The 20,000-nt window shown below is 40.1% G+C and overlaps 1 protein-coding gene and 1 pseudogene across 10 annotated transcripts in view; one reads left to right on the plus strand and one right to left on the minus strand.

Annotated features, from left to right (window-relative positions):
- The window catches only part of LOC138000916 (histamine H2 receptor-like), a 51,187-nt gene extending 31,706 nt beyond the window's left edge, over nt 1-19,481 (plus strand). For 2 of the 10 annotated variants that reach the window (XM_068847595.1, XM_068847598.1), the window contains exons 2-3: nt 5,995-6,231; nt 14,929-19,257. In XM_068847595.1, the coding sequence (XP_068703696.1) occupies nt 14,948-15,922 (975 nt within the window). In that variant the 5' untranslated portion in view covers nt 5,995-6,231; nt 14,929-14,947 and the 3' untranslated portion in view covers nt 15,923-19,257. The other 8 variants (XR_011123210.1, XM_068847602.1, XM_068847589.1 and 5 more) reach the window with 8 other exon arrangements.
- The window catches only part of LOC137971185 (uncharacterized), a 225,030-nt pseudogene that overhangs the window by 72,190 nt on the left and 132,840 nt on the right, over nt 1-20,000 (minus strand).

Consider the following 20,000-nt stretch of genomic DNA (forward strand, 5'->3'; position numbering starts at 1 on the left):
GAGTCTTTGGAACATTCTTGCAATAGTTTCTTCCAATTTTGGGGAATAGAAGAGAGAATACTATAAAATTGTAAAAAGCTACATTTTACATTGAATTTACTGCAAAAATAATTAAATGGGAGGAAATGGCCCTCACAGGAGTCAAAAAGATCCGAGATTTGTTTTATTCCTGCCTGATACCAATGAGGAAAGAATACCATTTTCTTATTCACAGTTAAAAATCGGTTATTCCAGATTGGCTGCGAGAGAACCTCATTTTTATTTTGAGGTGTGGCCGTTGCGATGTCCTGCCAGTAGAAAATGATTTGTTTGTAGAAAGCAGGAAGATGGTTGTTTAGGTCAAGGAGATTATAATCATAATTACATTTAAACAGTTCTGTACCGCCAACATCGGCTAGCAGCAATTTAGGTATGTACTGCCATGGGGCATTTGAGTTAGAGCATAACCGTTTCACCCAATTTAACTTAAGCGCTTTGTCGAAGAGAGAAAAATCCTTCATGTCAAGGCCACCAGCTGTTTTTTGCTTGATAAGGGTAGTCTTTTTTATTTTGGCGGGTTTGTGATCCCAAATAAAGTCGAACGTAATCTTGTCTACTTCTTTACTGAATTCTTTAGGGGTATTCATGACACTGCAGATAAACACAAGTTTTGAAAGTGCTAATGTTTTAATTATATTTATCCTGCCAGCGATGGAGAGGTCTCTTTGGGACCACATATTCAATGTTTTCTTTAAAGATCCTAATTTGTCAAAAAAAATTTTCTTTTCAGACACTTCTAGATCATATGTGAAATGCGCGCCAAGCGCGTAAACTGGCTCGGCGCTCAATTGGAGATCATGTATGGTGTCTTTTCTGTTACGCATAGAGCCAAGCCATAACATTTCAGATTTTGTTTGGTTTAGTTTTAGACCAGAGCATCTTTCAAAAAGCGATAATAAATCAAATAACCTTGACAGTGACTGGACATCAGAAAGAAGTACAGTTGTGTCGTCTGCATATTGCGAAAGTTTAACCTCATTATGTTCATCTATTGGAATACCTTTTATTTCTTTTGAGCGTCTAATACGTTGTGCGAGTAACTCAATAGCAATAACGAATAATGTGCCGGAAAGTGGGCAACCTTGACGCACCCCGCGTTCTAGGTGAAAATGTTTTGAAGCGTATCCGTTATTCAGAACACAACTAGAGATATCTGTATAAAACACTTTTATCCATTGTCGGAGGTCAAAACCGAAATTAAACGTTTCGAGGCATCTATGAATAAAATTCCACTCAATCGAGTCAAACGCTTTCTCAAAATCCAAAAACACGGCTACCCCTGGAATATTCTTCGCTTTAGTGAAATGCATTGTATCTGCTATTAACCTTATACTTTCTCCAATGAACCTTCCTTTAACATATCCAGATTGACAGGGATGAATTAAGTTCGGCAAGATCTTCTCTAAGCGCAGAGCAATGGTCTTCGTCGCTATTTTATAGTCTACATTCAGTAAAGATACAGGCCGCCAGTTTTTTAAATATTCAGTATTCTTCTTCTTCTTCGGAATTAAGGAAATAATCCCTTGACGTTGAGAGATAGAAAGAGTTCCGTTTCGAAAGGCGTAATTAAAGCTACTTACCATAAATGAACCGAGCAGGTTCCAAAAATAGCGATAGAATTCAGGCGTTAGCCCGTCCGTGCCGGGAGTTTTATTGTTTTCCATAGATTTTAATGCAAGCTCACACTCCTGAACCGACATGACACCTTCGCACGTTTTCGCGATTTCTTCTGATAATGCATTTTCTATTTCAAAGAACTCATTGAAAGTTGAGCAGTTGGGGTCCATATTTCTTGATGTGTAAATCTCTTCGAAAAAGCGTTCTTCTTCCTCCAGGATGTCCTTCGGGTTTGTGATTTTGTCACCTTCATTATTAACTAAGGACGTTATATGTTTCTTTTTCTGGTTCCTTTTTTCTAAGTTATAAAAGTATTTACTATTCCTCTCACCATGCTCGTACCAACGCGCTCTACTACGCACGATTGTTCCTCGTGTTTTAATACCCACAATTTTGGAAAGCTTGAATTTTATTCTCTCCAGTTCAGTCTTAAGAGAATCGCTGTATGACGCCTGGAGTTTGATTTGCAATCTCATCATTTCTGACAAAAGAATTGATTCTTCGTCACGTTTTCGTTTAGCTTTCTTCTTTGAAAAAGCTATTGTAAAAGCGCGAATTTCCATTTTAATCATTTCCCAGTACAACCCTTTTTCGTTGACTTGTTCATGCTTTTTTGCAAACATTGGAATTTTAAATGTTAACAGTTCCACGTAATTAGTATCTGACAGCAAGGAGTTGTTAAACTTCCAAAACCCTGGCCCTCGAGGGAGTTCACTTTCGTTGAAAGACATGGAGAGAGCGACGGCGGAGTGATCTGAATAAATGGTTGGAAGTATTTTGCAATCCTTTACGTGATCTCTTTGCTGCTTTGAAATAAAGAAGTAGTCAAGTCTACACTGTATCTTCATTGACGGGTTAGCCCATGTAAAGCCTGGTTGATCTGGATTCTTGAAACGCCAGGAATCAAGTAAATTATGTGTTTTGATTAACGACTGAAGCTCGTCGAGAGAGGCTTTTTTGCTGTCTATTGGTCTACCGCCTTTTTTGTCTGAAGTGCTAATTGTACAGTTAAAATCACCTCCCAGCACCAAGTTGTCATTGGCGTAAGGCATTAGAAATTCTTTTGAAACGTCCCTGAGGAAAACAACTTGTTGGGTTGTATCATTCGGTGCGTAAATGTTTACTAAAACCACTTTCGTACCATCAATAATAGTCTCGGCTAAAATACATCTGCCAGAATTATCCGCATTAATTTTTTGGAAGTCAACGTCAAGACGTGGTTTGAATAAAATCATGACTCCTCTACTATGAGAGGAGCCATGACTGGACACGATTTTGCCTCCCCATTCTGTTTCCCATCTTTTGATGGATTCCGGCGAGGAATAAGTTTCTTGCAAGAAAATTATATCCGATTGCTGTTGGTGCAACCAACGAAAAACTTGTCTTCGCTTTCTCGAGCTGTTTAGCCCTCTAACATTAAGTGATAGCAGTTTATACATTTGATTTCTAATAACAGGATAGACGGGGTGTCCAAGAAATAATGAAAACAGTCACTTTCTTGCCTTCCTTCAGGAGAACGCTGGAGACGACTTAGCCTTCTTAAAAAAAGAGCTTGCGGCTATCCGCCAGTTACACGACGCTGGATCAGTTGATTCCTCTTTGTCTCTTCTACGTCAGCATTTGGCGCGAGGGAATTTTTGGCCTTCACAGCTCTTTAGCAATTGGTCGACGTCGCCAGGGACAAATTAGACGTAAGAGCGTCCAGATTTAGTACCGTCCTGCGGCAAACCCGGCGTTTGTTGCTTGATCCCTCAAATTGGTAGGAGATAAAGAAGAGGTGGCGATAGCCAAAAGGCTCTCAAGGGACCGCTGCCCCAATAACTGCCTAGAGGTGAAAGGCCACGATTTTATCTGTATCATTCCACGTCACCAGCCCCCTGTGTGCTTCTCCTGTGGCAAGCGAGGCCACGTTGCAAGGTCTTGTAAGTATAAATCTAGGGGCAGTTCTGGCCACCGTAAACAAAATTAGGAGTTAATATGTGGCGTTATTTAAATGCGTTTCATGCAATTCATATCGTCCCGTTTTTTGTTCGTTTCTTTTTATTTTTATATTTTTTTCTTATTATTTTTATTTGTAGTCGGATTTACTTCTTTTCCCCTCCCGCTCCTTGCCGTACCAGAAGAGAATTCTTAACCACTCCCTATAACCTGTCTCAGGACGGGTTCCTGGTCCGGCCAGGCTGGTGGGTGTTGCCCACCCTTTTCTTTTCCTATATTCTTTTTATTTGGGGTCTACCTTCGTATAGTTCGTCATTCCCTTTTTTTTTTCCCATCCTTTTTTATCCTAAATCAATCCCCTTTATAGACCCTTGGCATAAATGGCGCCCAAATTTGAGTAACAATACTGTATACATCCTTAGCCTCGTGTTTATGCTTCAAGACAAAGGATTTTTCTCATGAATGTGAGGCTAAGGATGTATCAAGTATTGTTATTTAAATTTGGGCACCATTTATGCAAAGGGTCTATTCCTTTGCGGATAAACTTAAAAGTCTTAAGCACTGCCATCGCGAAGTTGTTTGGTGCGATTGGGAGGGTCATCCTTCCAGCTGGGCCGAAAATCTTTCTTAGAGACTGCTATCTTTTCCGTTCCACCAACAAGAAAGGCGCCGTATCGAACAAACCATTCATCGGCTCTGCGATTGCTAATCGTCTATCCCTCCACTTGGCCACACTCACAATACATAATGGCGAGACTATGCACCGCCTCCGTAGCGGGTGTTCGATAACTTTGTCTCTCATAGGTTTTTCCCCATAAGATGTAGCTCGGACAAAACTGTTGAGACAGTGACACAAATTCACCTCTAGTTTTACACACCCCTATTTACTCTCCCCTTCCCACTCCCCTCCCCCCTCAGTCAATGTTGCTGAGTATTGTCCTATGTTCTACAGTATATTTCCGACCAAGATAAGGCAACATTGAGTTTGGGGGAAGGGAAAGGGCGGCATTTAAGCGGAACGTTTGGATAAGTTGTTGGAGTACCAAAAATGTCCCTTTGTCTCAACAGGTTTTGTCCGAGATTGTAGACATGTGGGGTGGAAATCCCTCCAGACTACCGAATGCTACATGCAAACGGTAACGGTCATGAAGATGTCCCACGCTGCTACAATCTTGGTTGACAGTGCTTCAACGGTTGCAGGAGATCCTTCTGTGGCAATTTCAGTAACAAATCTGTTTCGCGTCACAAACGAATTGCGAGGTTCTTCTCTCGCCTTTCCTTACAACTTTATATGATCTTTTCTTGGAAAGGGGAGTTATTTATTTTCTGAGTTTTGGGGAGAGAATTATTAAAATCCTTGTTGCGGTGTCTCTTTTGATTTCCGTTTCGATTGCTTTAGAGCGGAACGGATTTAGCCTGCGCGCAACGCCGGTATCCTTGTAACACCTCAGGGTTTAGGAGTCAATGCTATTCAAGTCCCCAGGGAACTCATTTGCCTATTTATGCAAACCTTCTCTGGTTTTCGGTCTCTTTCGCCAAGTTACGCCGTTCTGGTCCAGTGTGAATTTTTTTGCCCCTCCCACCTCTCCTTCTGCGACGCATGCATCTTTCCTCTATCTCTGTCTTCCGACCCTCTGCCTCTGCAAAATCTCGCTTCCCATAACTTAGTATCGCGAAGGCAGTCAGTGGTTGTATTGACAGTGTAAATGGTATACTAATTTCATCAAGTTGTCAACAGGCAAGATCAGTTAAAGTTTATATCTTATTCATACCATTTCTAAAACGTGGAACCCAGCATTTTCACTTAAATTTCAGTTGCATCACAGGCAGCCCAAGCTCAAAATGTTAGGAGTTCAGTGTAACGTGACATATGCTATCACATAACTACTGGAAACTTGACTCCCGCCTTACAGCATATGGAGGTATTGTGTTTACACGGTTTGAATTTGTAAAGGTTTGTATGGGAAGGCAACGGCTTTGCTGGAAAATTCACTTATTCTTATATTTTGTGAATAAAATCTACTTACCCTGTTGCTGTGTTGTATTCTTTGTTGTTTGCCAGCTTCGCAGGCCGATCTAACGCGATTTCGGCGACTTATCGTTTTGTGGGTTTCCACAAAACGATACACGTCACGTTACACTGAACTCCTAACATTTTGAGCTTGGGCTGCCTGAGGTTGCATTGCATTTGCGTCATTTGCTATCATGTAGTAGCGCATGAGCTTTGAGTTTCTGAATCAGCAAACGAAATTAAATGTGTCACACAGCAACCATCGTTTTGGTTGCTCCACTGCATGTTGTAAATTCGGAATTTCATCGAATTCTGTAAGACGTGAGGCTTTTTGAAGCCCCTCGCCGACGGAAATCCTTGACGGCTTTGTTTATTTGTTATTGTTGCAGTTGTTTTGACACAGAGGGAGGTCCAATGTATCGCTCAAAGGGGTGTAGTGCATTGCTTTTAGCCAAGGAAATCACCGCCTCGTAATTCTATTGTCCATTTGCTGCACAGAAAACTAAATTCTACCCAGACTATAACTCGGATACCTTTCCGGTATTCCGAGTAATAAACCTGCTGGTTGATAAAGCGGTACCAGAAAACACCAAAAAGCTTCATACGCTGTCAGGACGTTTTTGACGGTAAGCAGTTCGTAAACGTTTCGTCTAGTTTGTAATTTCCAGTCTTGCGAAAAATATTTGAAGGATAATAAGCACAATAGCCTCCATTTGACTTTTAAAATGTCCTTGGACGTCACCTGTTTCTCGAAGTTCGCAGTTTTCCTCGAGCTTTGCTCTCGGAAAACTGTTCCCATCTCGGAATAGATACAGTCCGCGGACAAATATGAGCATATTTTTGCGCCAAATGGAGGCTATTGTTTGAATACTCACTACAGGTAACTCAAAAGTATACCTGCTGCTTCAAGTTAAACAGAAACTAAATAGCCTTGCAATTTTGCTGGCAAAAAAGCATTAAGTCCAACAGGATGAGCGACTGCCTCATTTATTTTGCAATGGACCGTTGCTTTGACATTCACAAATAGTATTAGCCCTTATGACCATGAAATCGGATTTCCGACAGAACAACGAATTTTTGTAACCTTAATTGGGCAGACCCTTCCAAAAGCGTTGTCTAAAGTAGTTTAAAACGAAATGTATTATTTGGTCACTGAAAACCTGGATTCTGCGAATGCGGATATGTTTACGGCCAACTGTAGCTAAAGACGGTTAAATATAAGATCTGTATACATTCTCGCCTGCGAGGTGTCTCGCATTGTACATACTGTACGTTTTATAAGATTCTCTTCTTGACTCCTTGTTACGCGCTTTCAATAACAACATATTGCGTGAGAAGTGGAGACTTCAAAGTAGCAAGTCTACATTCATGAAATCTCGCGTGAATGCCCAAAACTTCAAATACTAGGACAGGAACAAACACGGAAGAAACAAACAAGCGAAGTATTCCAGGCACGTCATTGTAATGACAGAGGAAACAAGTTCTTCACAGGTTTCAGTCCACACGAGCAACAACAAGGTCCGACTATGGCCACGGCAGGTACAAATTTAAGTATTCCTCCTAAAGTGTATTTCAATCCGAAAACAAATGACTGGAATCAATGGATTTCGCGCTATGCAATGGGCTGTCAGATTAAGTGCGCATTAATACCCTAATGTATGTCATTGGAAATAACGCCGCCGATGTCTATCAGAGCTTCAAGTTGTCAAGCGATAACAGAACGTTCGTAAACGTACAACAGAAATTTAAGGATCACTTCAAAAGGAAAACGAGCCGATCTCTGTGCTTTCGCGGAACTTCGAGACCAGATGGTTTACACGCAAATAGTAGCAGGATTACGTGATTCTCAACTCAGACGACGATTGATAGCAAATGACGACTTGACCCTCGATCAAGTGATTGCACAAAACAACAGGATCAGATTTTTCAAAACAACGCAAGCACAAGCGTTGACGTATCGGAAGTTCATGACAAGAAACTTCAACAACTCTAACAGAGTTATCCGAAAACAAAGAAAAAGTATCCAGCGAAAACACAAACACAGAAGGCTTGCTAAAAATGCGGCACTCAGCCAAATCATCCTCCTTATCGTTGTCCAGCCAAAGATGCTACGTGCAACTTATGCAAGAAGAAAGGGCACTACTGTACTGTCATTCCAGAGGATATTTTCCATCAACGCCGTTTAGGCAGACTTCATGGCACGTCCAAAAAGTTATAGGCGGCCGATCAAACAGGGTTTCGAGTGGTCGGCACCATTCGTAAAGATATCTCACTGAGTGACAATTAAGTGACCGAAGATATCTTCGTCGTCAAAGGTTTAAAAGAGCCTCTTCTTAGACGATCAGCCATTGAAAAGTTAAATTTAATAGCCAGGATAAACGGTATCTAAGGCCAGTGTGTTGAAGAGCAAATCAAAGCAAAAGTACCCGCAACTTTTCCATGGACTCGGAGTACTGGACGGAGAATATGAAATCAAGTTGAAGACAAACGCCAAAACGTTCACCATAACTACTCCCAGACGCATCCCTTTGCCTATGAAGACCAAAGTGAAAGCGGAACTTGAAGAAGAAGAAGATTGACTCCCTTCTTGGAGAGAGATTCCACCGTCTATTCACGAAGCTAGATGCAAATTCAGGCTTCTGGCACGAAACACTGGCAGGAAATGCTGACTGAATTAGAGGGCCTGGAAGGTGTAATTTTCGTCATGGACGATATCCTGGTACATGGAAAGACCCGAGAACAGCATGATGAACGACTTGAAGCAGTGCTACGAAGACTAACAAGGAAAGAATTACCTTAAATCCCTGAAAGTGCGGATTTTCGAGAAGACATCTAAAGTTCGCGGGCCACACGCTAAACGCCCAGAGGATTGGTCCAGACACCGACAAGACAGCAGCCATTGAAAAGATGGAAAGCCCACAGAATGTTTCCGAGCGAAGAAGATTTCTCGGAATGATAAATCATCAACAGAAGTTTATCAAAAATCTCTCGGATAAAACAAGTCCTCTTCGAGATCTCCTGTCCAGAAAAAATGAATGGCACTGGGCCCCCGGCCCAAGAGGACCCCTTTCGATGCCTGAAGAACGAAATGAGCCAAGCACCAGTTCTTGCTCATGATCACCACTGTCCAGAAAAGGATACCATAGTCTCTGCCAACGCCTCACCATAGGGATTAGCAGCGGTGCTGTTACAAGTTCAAGACGACGGCTCCACAAAGGCTACTGTTTATAAGTAAGTAAGTATTAAGTAAGTAAGTAAGAATCTTTATTTGACTTCGAATCACAGATAGCAACCAATTATGCTAATATATTCGAAGAAATAAAATAATATATAAAATAAACTAAATAGACTAAGAATTAATGTACATTATAAATAAATGCATATTCACATGTGTGTAATAATGTATAATAACTAAGATATAAAGTTAAGCTAAATTACAGAAAGGACAACAATCACGATCAAATTTAATTTGATTAACAGCTAAGTTTAAATGCATTGGTCGTAGGAACGGTTCTAAGTGAGTTAGGTAACGAGTTCCAGAGTTTAGAAGCAAAATAACGGAAAGAATGTAGGCCATAGGTTGTGGTATTAACCCTGGGGACATTGAGAAGATGTTGGCCTCGTAGGTTATAAGTGGTATCTTTGACGTTGAGTAAATTCTTAATATATATAGGGGTGTTACCATTAAGTGTTCGATAAGTGAGAGTCAACATATCATGTATCCTGCGGTCTCGTAAACAAGGCTGGTTAATGTAGTCTAATAATTCGTCATAAGTGCTATCAAGGTCATTGAAGACAAAGCGGAGACATCTCTCATTAATTTTCTCCAGTTTATCAACATTCTTTTTGCCGCAATGAAGCGAGATAGCGGAACAGTAATTTAAATGTGATAATATAAATGATTCATAAAGACGTTTCTTAGCACCGGTTGGTATTAGACGTTTATGTCGCTTATGTCGTTTAAACACTTGGAGTTGATTACTGACTTTGCGAACTGGTCCGGATACATGCTCATGAAAATTAAGTGCATTGTCAATCGTTATACCCAGAAGTTTCATGGAGGAACTCAACTGCAGGTTCCTATTCTTAAGTTGCAATGGAAGATCTTCACTATTGGATCCAACCCACATTGAAAGACATTTGTCTTTGTCGACGTTAAGACCCATGCCATTTGACTGAAACCACTCAGAGGCAGATTGAAGGTCCGCCTGCATTGAAAATTGGATAGTGACAGGATCCTGGCCACTAGTAAAGAATTGTGTATCATCAGCGTAAGTGTTAATCTCGGAACTGCATGAAATGTGCAAAAGGTCATTTATGAAAATGTTAAATAATAGTGGTCCTAGTACAGATCCTTGTGGAACGCCTCTATTTATCCTTCTCCAGTCAGAAAACGTATCCCCAATTTTGACTCTCTGAAAACGATCAGTGAGGTAGCTTCTTAACAATAATAAGCTATCGCTGGATAAACCATAAGATTTCAGCTTAGCTAATAGAAGATCATGTGGAAGACAATCAAAAGCCTTTGTTAAGTCAATACCCACATCGGCAGCGATAGACTTGTGGTCACAGCGAATTCTCAATTCCTCCAAAATGCGCAGAAGGTCAGTCTGACAGCTATAATTCCGACGGTAAGCAGATAAATATGGTGATAATTTCTCCTCAAAGAAGTTAACAAACTGTTGTGATAGAATACGCTCCATAATGTTGCTAAAGGTGACAAGAACGGTTATGGGTCGGTAATTTTCCTTTAGGTATTCGGTGTCTTTCTGAAACACTGGCGTTACCTGACCAGTCTTCCAACAAGTTGGAAAGCAGTTGCTGGCAATTGAAGAGGTAAAGAGAGTGCACAGAGGTCTTTCTAAGATGCTGATGCTATCTTTTACCAGCCTTGTGGGAATATCATCATGACCGATAGCTTTAGAAGCAGGTAATGACTTGATAATATCAGTAACAACAGCAGGAGTAGTATTGTTGAAACAGACGTCAGCCGAAGGATTACCGTCCATAAGGCTAGTGATGGTTTTGATACTATGGTGATGGAGAAAATCTGTGCCATACAGAGATGGATCAGGTTCAGGGATATTATCAGCAATATGAGTGAAGAACTGATTAAAAATATGAGCTATACGTTGTTTGTCAGTAATAAATACATCATCCTCCAAAAGAGTGATAGCATTAGTTCCTCTTTGTTTAGAGCTGAAGAGAGGGCCAAAAAGCTTCCAAAATTCCTTTGGGTCAGATGATAGGTTATTTGTTTTATGACAAAAATAACTAGTTATGGCTTTCCTCCTCAGAGATGTACACAAGTTTCGTTGTCGCTTGTAGGCCAACCAATTAGCTTCTGTCTTTAATTTCCTGTATTTGTTCCATAATCTGTCTCTATGTCTAATAGCGCGCCTCCATTCGGGTGTCATATAGGGAAGCTGTCCCCCACGGATGTGAAATTGCTTAATAGGGGCATGTTCGTTAGCAATATCCGAAAAGAGTTTACTGAAAGCCCAGGCCTGGTCATCAATATCATCAAAGATTGATGTAATATAAAAAGGCACAGTAGTCAAGTCAGACACAAATCGTTCTTTATCATATGTGACTTGTAGATGCTTCAAGATCTTTGACAAAGAACAAAGATATGCCCACATAGAAAAGGAAGAGCCGGCAACTACATGGGCATCACCGCATGCGAAAAGTTTGTAGATTACATCCTCGGAAAAGAGTTCAAAATCCAAACTGACCCCAAGCCGTTAATTATACCACTGTTGGGGTCAAAATGTCTTCAAGGTCTGCCTCCCAGGATTCAAAGATTCCGGATGCATCTCATGCGCTATTCCTACCAAATAATTCATGTCCCTGGAAAAGATCTCACTACTGCTGATGCCCTATCAAGAGCTCCACTTCACAGAATTAAAATTAAGGGTGATTCCTGCCACCCACTGTATCATTTAGCACCAAAGGCTAAAGTTACTTCTTATCAATTACGTGCGCCATCTTCTCCAGATCAAAATTGAATACAGAACGATTAGATTTTAAATACAATTTAGTTATATAGTTATTAGCTTTATTTATGTATGTTATATATCATATTTAATTTATTGAGAGATTATCAAGTTTATCGCGTTCAAATTTTCAGAGATAGATCATTATGCAATTCACCTTCAATATGAAATACTTTATTCTCGGCTGACTTATTAGAAAACGATAGCCATATGCTAATGAGGCAAAAAATGTAAACAAAAATTTCCCTATAGAGTCCGTGACTTCACGGCTGCCGTGTTTGTGTTCTTAAAGAATGGAACAGCGGCCATGATGGTGTTCCTAACTATTTTTTTTTTTTTTAACCGTGGTCTATTGAACCCTTATTTATTTTTCTAAAGTTTTACAGTTTTTCTATGTCATTCCTAAGGTTTACAATGTTTCTAGGTCATTCCAGTGAAAATTTACAAGTCAATCCGATAAAGCAAAGTTCGCTGATCCAAATAATCCTGAGTCCAGTCCAGTGTTCAAAGCAGTTCCAAAACAAATTCAGCAACGTGGTGCGGGAAAGATGAGAGTTAATCTTTAATCTTTAATCTTTAATCTTTAATGGGTCATACTCCTAAGGCAGTAAAAACTATACTAGGAGTTTGTTTGAAATAAATAAATAAATATTAATTAAAAATATTAAATGAATAAGCTAATATATATACAATAATTTAACATATAAAAATATATCTAGAAAATGAGACAAAGATCATATATCTTAAGATATAAGAGCGGTCTTATAAATATAAATAAATAGAGAAATTAATATATATATATATATATAGATTTCAGTTCTCGTGGTCATTGAGTCTCTTACATTTTAAAAACAACAGCCTTAAATTTATCTAGTGAATCAGGGATTGTAGGTAAAGGTACATTGTTCCAGGTTCTTATAGTTCGTGGATAGAAAGAGTATTTGTATGTGTCATTCAGTGTAATTAATTGTTGAAAAGGTGCACAGTTTGGGTACCTTGAGACTCTAGTGACAGGATTTATTTTAGCTGGTAAAGTAATACCAGTTCATCGATTAATCACGGTGAAAAACGGAGTAATAAACTTGATTCTAGTTCAGCAGGGGCATATGAAGTAGAGTGAAGTGAAAAGACAGTTTAAACAAGGTTAAAAATTTGTAATTCCGGCACAAATGGCGATCGAGCAGCAAAGATCGAGCGAGTCGAGTTTCAACACGGTAAACGTATCCAAAAATCGATTGGCCAAAAATCCATGTTCACGTTTAAATGTATTCCACGATGATCCATCCATTGAATAAAGTTAAGCACTAAAAGTGCGAGTTGAAGGCAAAAGCCGAAATATAATTGAAGTTCTACGAAGATCGTGTACATATGTAAATAAAAGGTGTCCGTTGTCGATCCAAAGTTGCCGAGCCAAAAACCGACCCATTGCGCCAAGAAAGGGAAACTGTCCGCCGATCCGACTTCTAAACTTTATCCAAGGCACCCGCCCATCGCCAGGTCGAACGATTGAGAAAATTAAGCCGTGAAAACAAAACGAATCAACGCAAAAAGAAAAGCGAATAATTTGGCCCAGAGCGCTCTCGAGAGAACTAGAGGCGGCTGAACCGCTTTACTTTAGTCTCATAATACCCTAGAAAAGGCGTAGAGGGTGCAATGTACACTTGCTCTTAGCCAACTAATCCTCCGGGAATTGAAGTTTATTATCATAGAGATATTTCCTTTCCTTTAGGTGGAAAAAACGATGTTATTGTTCACAATATTTCAAGCCTTGTGGTACTGAGTCTTTCGGAAATTGCTTCCTTTGTTCGGTGGATGTCGGAAACGGCTCCATTCGCTCTCTCAGTTATTTTTTCATCTCAGTGCGATAAAAATAATATTCCTCGTTTTCGTATTTTGTGTGTGTGTGTGTGTGTGCGTTACTCACGTCATTTTCAAAAGGACGCAATTCGTGGTATCTGCTGTTCGGCTAACATTTCTGTATGTGCGCTGAAGATAAATGCTGTGGAACATATGCGTTCGGATATTCTACAAACACAAGAGAGCAAAAAACTGTGTCAGCATTATGTAGGCTGGCTAAGGTAATGCCAAAACTATTCTAATTGTAAGTGATATAGATTAAAGGAGAATGGATCACGCTTGTTTTCTAAAGTATTACAAAGCCGATTAAACAAACGGTTTGGAAAGAAACAACCCGATCATGTAATTTTTATTCCAGTAATTTTACAGCACGTCTAAGCACAGGTAACCCAGGTTCACTGTGTAGAGAACATATAAGGCGAAGTTTAGGTCTGAAAATTTGCTAGAAAATGGAAATAAAAATCGATAAAACTTACCATGTGGTGAGCTGTTGTTGTCTTTAATACGTACACGAGGTTTCGGGGAAAATGGTCCCAGTTCACCTTCCTTCATAATATAGTGACAAGGTAGGAGACGGAAGCTAGCTTATGGACTCCGATCGACCCAAAACAAGCACGATTTTTTTCGCGAAAATCGAATCCAGTCGCTAAATAAACACGCTAGGCTCGTGGAACATGAATTTCTCTAAACCATGAATCCACTGAAGCATCTCCAGGTAGCAACGCGAAGCCACCAGACTCCGTAAAACTTGTAAGTTAACCTGCTAAATTGGCGGCCAGAAAGCGTTGTACTCGCGAAGTGTCCAATTCAAAAAGGCACTGAACTCTAGACGCCTGGTGACGAGTTTAATAAGTTCTGGAGGGAGGGGAGTCCCACATTGCTAGAAACAAAACTCACTGAGCAATCTGCGACTCCCCTCCCTCCAGGGGGACTTATTATACTCGTCACCAGGCGTTTTGAATTGGACACTTCGCGAATGAAATGAAATGAAAGATTTTAGGACCTTAAGAAAAAAACTGAAAACTCTCTTATATTAGTCATACAATGGAATTAATGAAAAAGTCCCAAACATCTCATTATGTTACTCATAGTTGATTATTCCACTCACGTAAAAAAATGCCCTGATTAAAATAAGGCAATCTAGGATTCACTGACCTCGTTTGCTTCCTCGGCAAATAAATCACATATTCCCTTGTTGCGTGTACTGAAATAATTCTAAACTTACACAGGTGCGGTATAGAAACAATATTGACCTTACATCTGAAGATCTTTTTTTTCTTTTTTAACAAAGATTTTGGGGCGCTTCACGTCAATCGATATTTATAGGAATAAGATTTCTAAGTCTGAAAAGTGCCACTTGACAGCAATGCACCAGGCGAGATCTGTACTCAACTAGCTTTCTTGAAAATACTTTTGCATGTGGAACAGAGGTTTTCTGTCTAACAAATATAACCTTGGTTCTTATTTCAGGTGGTTTCAGTAAAGAACTATGTCTGGCAGTAACAGAAATGCGACCAACAAAGCCGAAGTGTCTTCACTCCTCGCCTCATCAGATTGCATTCCGTGGATCGTTGTGCTAATATCTGAATGTGTAGCCATAGTGGTCCTCAATCTTATCACCATAGCTGTATTCATGACACAGCGCCAGATGCAGCGCCGAGGCACGTACATTCTTATCCTAAATCTTACAATGACTGATCTCTTGGCGGGGGTTATTTCAGGATCCCTTCAGATTGAAAGAATCGGTGAACAATGTAATTCCTGGGAGTACACCTTTGATGTCAGTTCTTGGGCTGATCTGATCAAATTTGCATTTCTCCATATCTTCTCCTTTGCTTCGCTTGCAAATCTTGCTGTCATCTCGGTGGAGCGCGTGCACGCCACATACCGTCCTTCCAGGCATCTCTTCATGAACAGACGAGTCTACTACGCCACTATAGCCATCATTTGGCTGATAGCTATTATCAGAGAAGCTCTTCAAATCGCGTTAATCAAAATGCCATTTCAAGATCGTGGGAAGATCCCTTTAGTAATAAATTCCGCACTGTATATTGCATACTATTTACTAGTTCTCCTTGTTGTATGCATTTGCTACACTTCAATTTTTATCAAGGTTCGTTTTGGCCGGCGAATGAACCGCCTCGACAACGGAGTTGTCATGAGAGAGCGCAAGCTATCCGCCATTTTGTTTGCTGTTACAGTTGCTTCCCTGATCACTCTGTTGCCTGTTATAACATATATATGTCTGCGTTTGTTCCATCCTGATTTCCCTTCGCCGAAAAGTCCCGTAAATTTTCACCTGCGAATGTTCGTGCTAACATGTTTCATATCAAACTCGTTGGTAAATCCCATCATCTACGCCATGCGCATGCAAGGCTTCCGCACCGGCGTGAGATATTTACTTTGCGGTGGCGCTCCTGCTGATGCAAACATGGCCGCTATTCCACTTTCAGAAAACCTGTAGCTTGTCCTTGATAGTGAACTGGAGCAGTTTCAAGTTGAGCGTTTTGAAATTCAAACTGACCAATCGGCAATCGTAAGAGGCGCGCACAATGTAGTGAGCCAATCCGAAGTCGATGTAGATTCCAGTGGCACGAAAATGCACGAGAGCGGGATTTTGGATCTTTATCTTGCGTCTGATTGGTTGGTGAAGAAAGTGAGGTACTCTATAGTGCAATCATAAGGCATAGCAAAGCACTTAAGGATTCAACAAACTCTGTCTAGGTGCCATTGTAAAGCAGGTAGAAGAGTTATAACGATCGAGTTCTTGAGCCAACAGCTTCAGAAGATTTTAAGATCGTTCTTAAATTCATACGTAAAACCGAATTCGACCAACTCATTCAAAACTCTCTCAGATCTCTTTAAAAGCCAAGGAGAAGTATTTATCGCATCATTGATTTCTTTCTCACATTACGAAGCAAGTTTTTAAATTTCAGGGGAAAAGTAACCGCGGATACGATTTACGCGTAAAAGAATATAAACCAATCAAACGCAGGGAAATATCGTTAAAAGTTAATAAATAGTAATGCTAGTCATTCAGTTTATTCCATGCTCGGTTAATGCATGGCTGATAAACGAACATGTTCTTGTCCACTGCAGTGATAATGTTTAGAAGAGTATGGTGAACTGTTTTTGGTGTTCCCAACAAGATTCGAAAGACCGGATAATCATCATACTTGACTGATCATTTAACTTAGTAATATAGTACATACATTTACAATGTGTATGTAATAGTTCTACTCTGCCGGAAATCCGAGCTAAAATAATTAAGAGTTTGTATGTCTGTATGCACACCATGTTCAAGGCAATCCTCAAGAACAATAGTAATAATAATAATAATAATAATAATAATAATAATAATAATAATAATAATAATAATAATAATAATAATAATCCTCGGGAATAATTTACCTCGTGATTTTGACCTGGGCCCGGTTGTTCAAAATCCTATTAACGCTAATCCCAGATTAAAAATTAACCAAAGAGTTTATTTCTCTACTCCCAAATGCTGGTTAACGCTGATTTTCGGCAAAACTTTACATTAGAAGAAGTTAATCTTCAAAAACAAAAATGAACAAAAGAAACTTTTTCCAAAAAGTTAAAAAAAAATGAAACAAAAGTTACACTAATCCTGAATTAAGTTAATCGGCTTTCGAACAACTGGGCCCTGACGTTCCGCAATTTTGAAACAACCATTTGGGGTCATTGTGGGAGGCGCGGTGGCCTCATGGTTAGTGCGCACGACTCCGAATCGAGTGGTCCGGGTTGGGGTCTTGTGATGGTTCGCGATCCCCTGGGTCTCGCAAGATTGCGAGGAGCAGTTGGTTGAGCACCGGGCTGTCACGCGGGAGGTCGTGAGTTCAACTCCGGCCGGACCAACACTCAGGGTCTTTAAATAACTGAGATGAAAGTGCTGCCTTTGTAATTACATCTGCAAATGGTTAGACTCTCTAGTCTTCTCGGATAAGGACAATAAGCCGGAGGTCCCGTCTCACAACCCTTCAATGTTCATAATCCTGTGGGACGTAAAAGAACCCGCACACTTGTCGTAAAGAGTAGGGCATATAGCTCCCGGTGTTGTGGTCTGTCTTCTGTGATGTATCATGATTGGGAGGGTAAATGCTCGGAGATATTAGCTCCACCAAGCTACTCTAAAAAATCCGAGGGTAAATAAAGATATATGATGATGATATGAACAGGATAAAACTAAGTGTAAGACAACGCACTTCACACCCCTTCGCACAAATCCGCAACACAGTATGAATTTTAAGAAAACGCGTACGACTTTTGATAAAAGATATAAGTTAACAACAAGTATAACAGTTAGTACAGTGACTATCTCTAAATTAACTAATCTTACTTAGATTTTCTTTATGCTTTATATATATTTAAATGACAACACTAATTAAAATAAACTAAATACTTTACTTTGAATATTTACAATATTAAACAGTTCAGTTCAGTTCAGTTCTTCGCTTTCACTCCAAAACGCTACTAACCAACAAACCGACTAACCCACAAACCAACAAACCTCAGCCAGCAATGCAGCTTTAAACCAATTGCTTCTCGGTCCGCTTCTGCTTCTGCTCTCCGGCGCCTTCTATCTTTCTCGGACTTTATTTTTCCTGTTCCTCTTTTGTCAACTCCGGCGCTTAGCTTTTCCGTTTTCCTTTTCACTAGAGAGCGGTACAGTAATATTCTCCTCGCTCGTTCCTCCACCGTAGACAAAGGGGCTTTGTCTTGATGTACGGTTGGGGTCTGCTAACGACTTTCAGCATTGACTAATTGACAGTTTATGCCCTCCACTTTCTTCTAAAATTGACCTTCCCTCTTGTCAACAAACCTTGCACCACTTCAACAACCTACCCACGCCCACGACTTTTTACGTCCATATATAGTTAAACTAATTTATTCAAATTACGACAAAACATGGTTTTTTTAGATGACTACATAGACGCTTTGCTTATATGGCTAGACAAAGGATTTTTCACATGAATGTGAGGCAAGGATGTACATTGCCATTTATGCAAAGGGTCTATTACAACACTTAAAAGAAGTTCTATAACACTGAATCAGATAATACATAATACACTAGGGAATCGTACAATAGATAGTTAACACACACTAACGAACAAGACGAGTGGCTAAAACTATCTACAAACTGGTGACAAAAAAATAATAATAATAATTACGTGACAGGTCCTGACTGGGGAAATTGTGTTGTGTTCTTGGGCAAGACACTTTACTCTCACGGTGCCTCTCTCCACCCAGGTGTTTAAATGGGTACCGGCGAAATGCTGGGGGTAACCCTAGGATGGACTAGTATCCCATCCAGGGAGGAGTATAAATACTCCTAGTCGCTTCATGCTACGGAAACCGGAGATAAGCGCCGCCCTAATGAGCCTTCTGGCTCGTAACCTGTGACTTTACCTGACTTTGTTAGGGGTCATTGTTCCATTCTCATTCGGGTTTGGGGACCCGTATCTCGAAAGTCCCGAGACTTTTTCCGTATTACCATTCCCTTTGAACCTTAAGAAGGTGAATCATTTGGTTTTTAGCTATCTTAAAAACAAACTAAAAGACGAACTCTTTAACGGCAGTTTCACAAATGGACTTTCGAGAAATGGACGCAGTTTCGTGTTTTTATCCGAGTGCGGAAAAGCTTGACTGACCTTTATATTTTAGTTCTTTATTCACGCAGTACTGCATGTCGGTCTCCTTCTGCAATGAACATTTTGCTCGCTAAACAGAGTTGCTACCATCTCTCCACTGATATGCATCTTTCATTTTTATGAAATTTGGGCAGTGAAAAATACACTCACTATCTGGAACTCCTAGCTGCAAGGGAAAAGATTAAAAAATCCCAGAGAAATCCCATTATGGTGGAATGGATAAGTGAATAAAACATCAAGGGACTGACAAATAAAAATTCAGTCCCAAGAGTAAGTAACTTCGATTGTTTTTTATGTAAATAACCCCGCCAAAGCGGATTGCATTATGGGAAGGTGCAAGTGAATTCTGGACATGAGATAAGGGAACCATTTCTCATAAGATGACAAAAGGGCTCAAAGAAAAATTGGCCAACATAAGGTGCGATTTAGCAATTCTGAAATCGATTGGATTTGCCTTTCTTTAGCGTCCTCGTCAATTTAAAGGTAAAATAGAAACAAAAAAATCATGGCAGTCCTAATACCCACAAATCAAAAGTACTTTAACTCAGCAGGAAAAAGAGAATTGTCATGGTCCATACCATGAATGATTCGTCAGTGACAATGAACTAAAAAAGTTTAATTGTGAGGAAACGTTAGCTACTCCCATAGCAGCGAAAGCAAAAAAAGATGTTAAAAAACAACCCGTTCGCACAAGAGGTTTTTATTTCTTTAGCAATCAGTTACCAGTGTTGTTGCATAACACCATTCAGTTGATTAGCTGCTAGTTAGGTAGACCTGGTTTGCCTATCGTTCGCATTCACCGTCAGACCCACAGGCTGCAGATCTGCCGTACTTGTCAAAGGTCTGATACACTGTAGCACTGGCTGTGCA

This window comes from Montipora foliosa, chromosome 1 (assembly GCF_036669935.1).
Source record: "Montipora foliosa isolate CH-2021 chromosome 1, ASM3666993v2, whole genome shotgun sequence".
In the NCBI taxonomy this organism is placed as follows: domain Eukaryota; kingdom Metazoa; phylum Cnidaria; class Anthozoa; order Scleractinia; family Acroporidae; genus Montipora; species Montipora foliosa.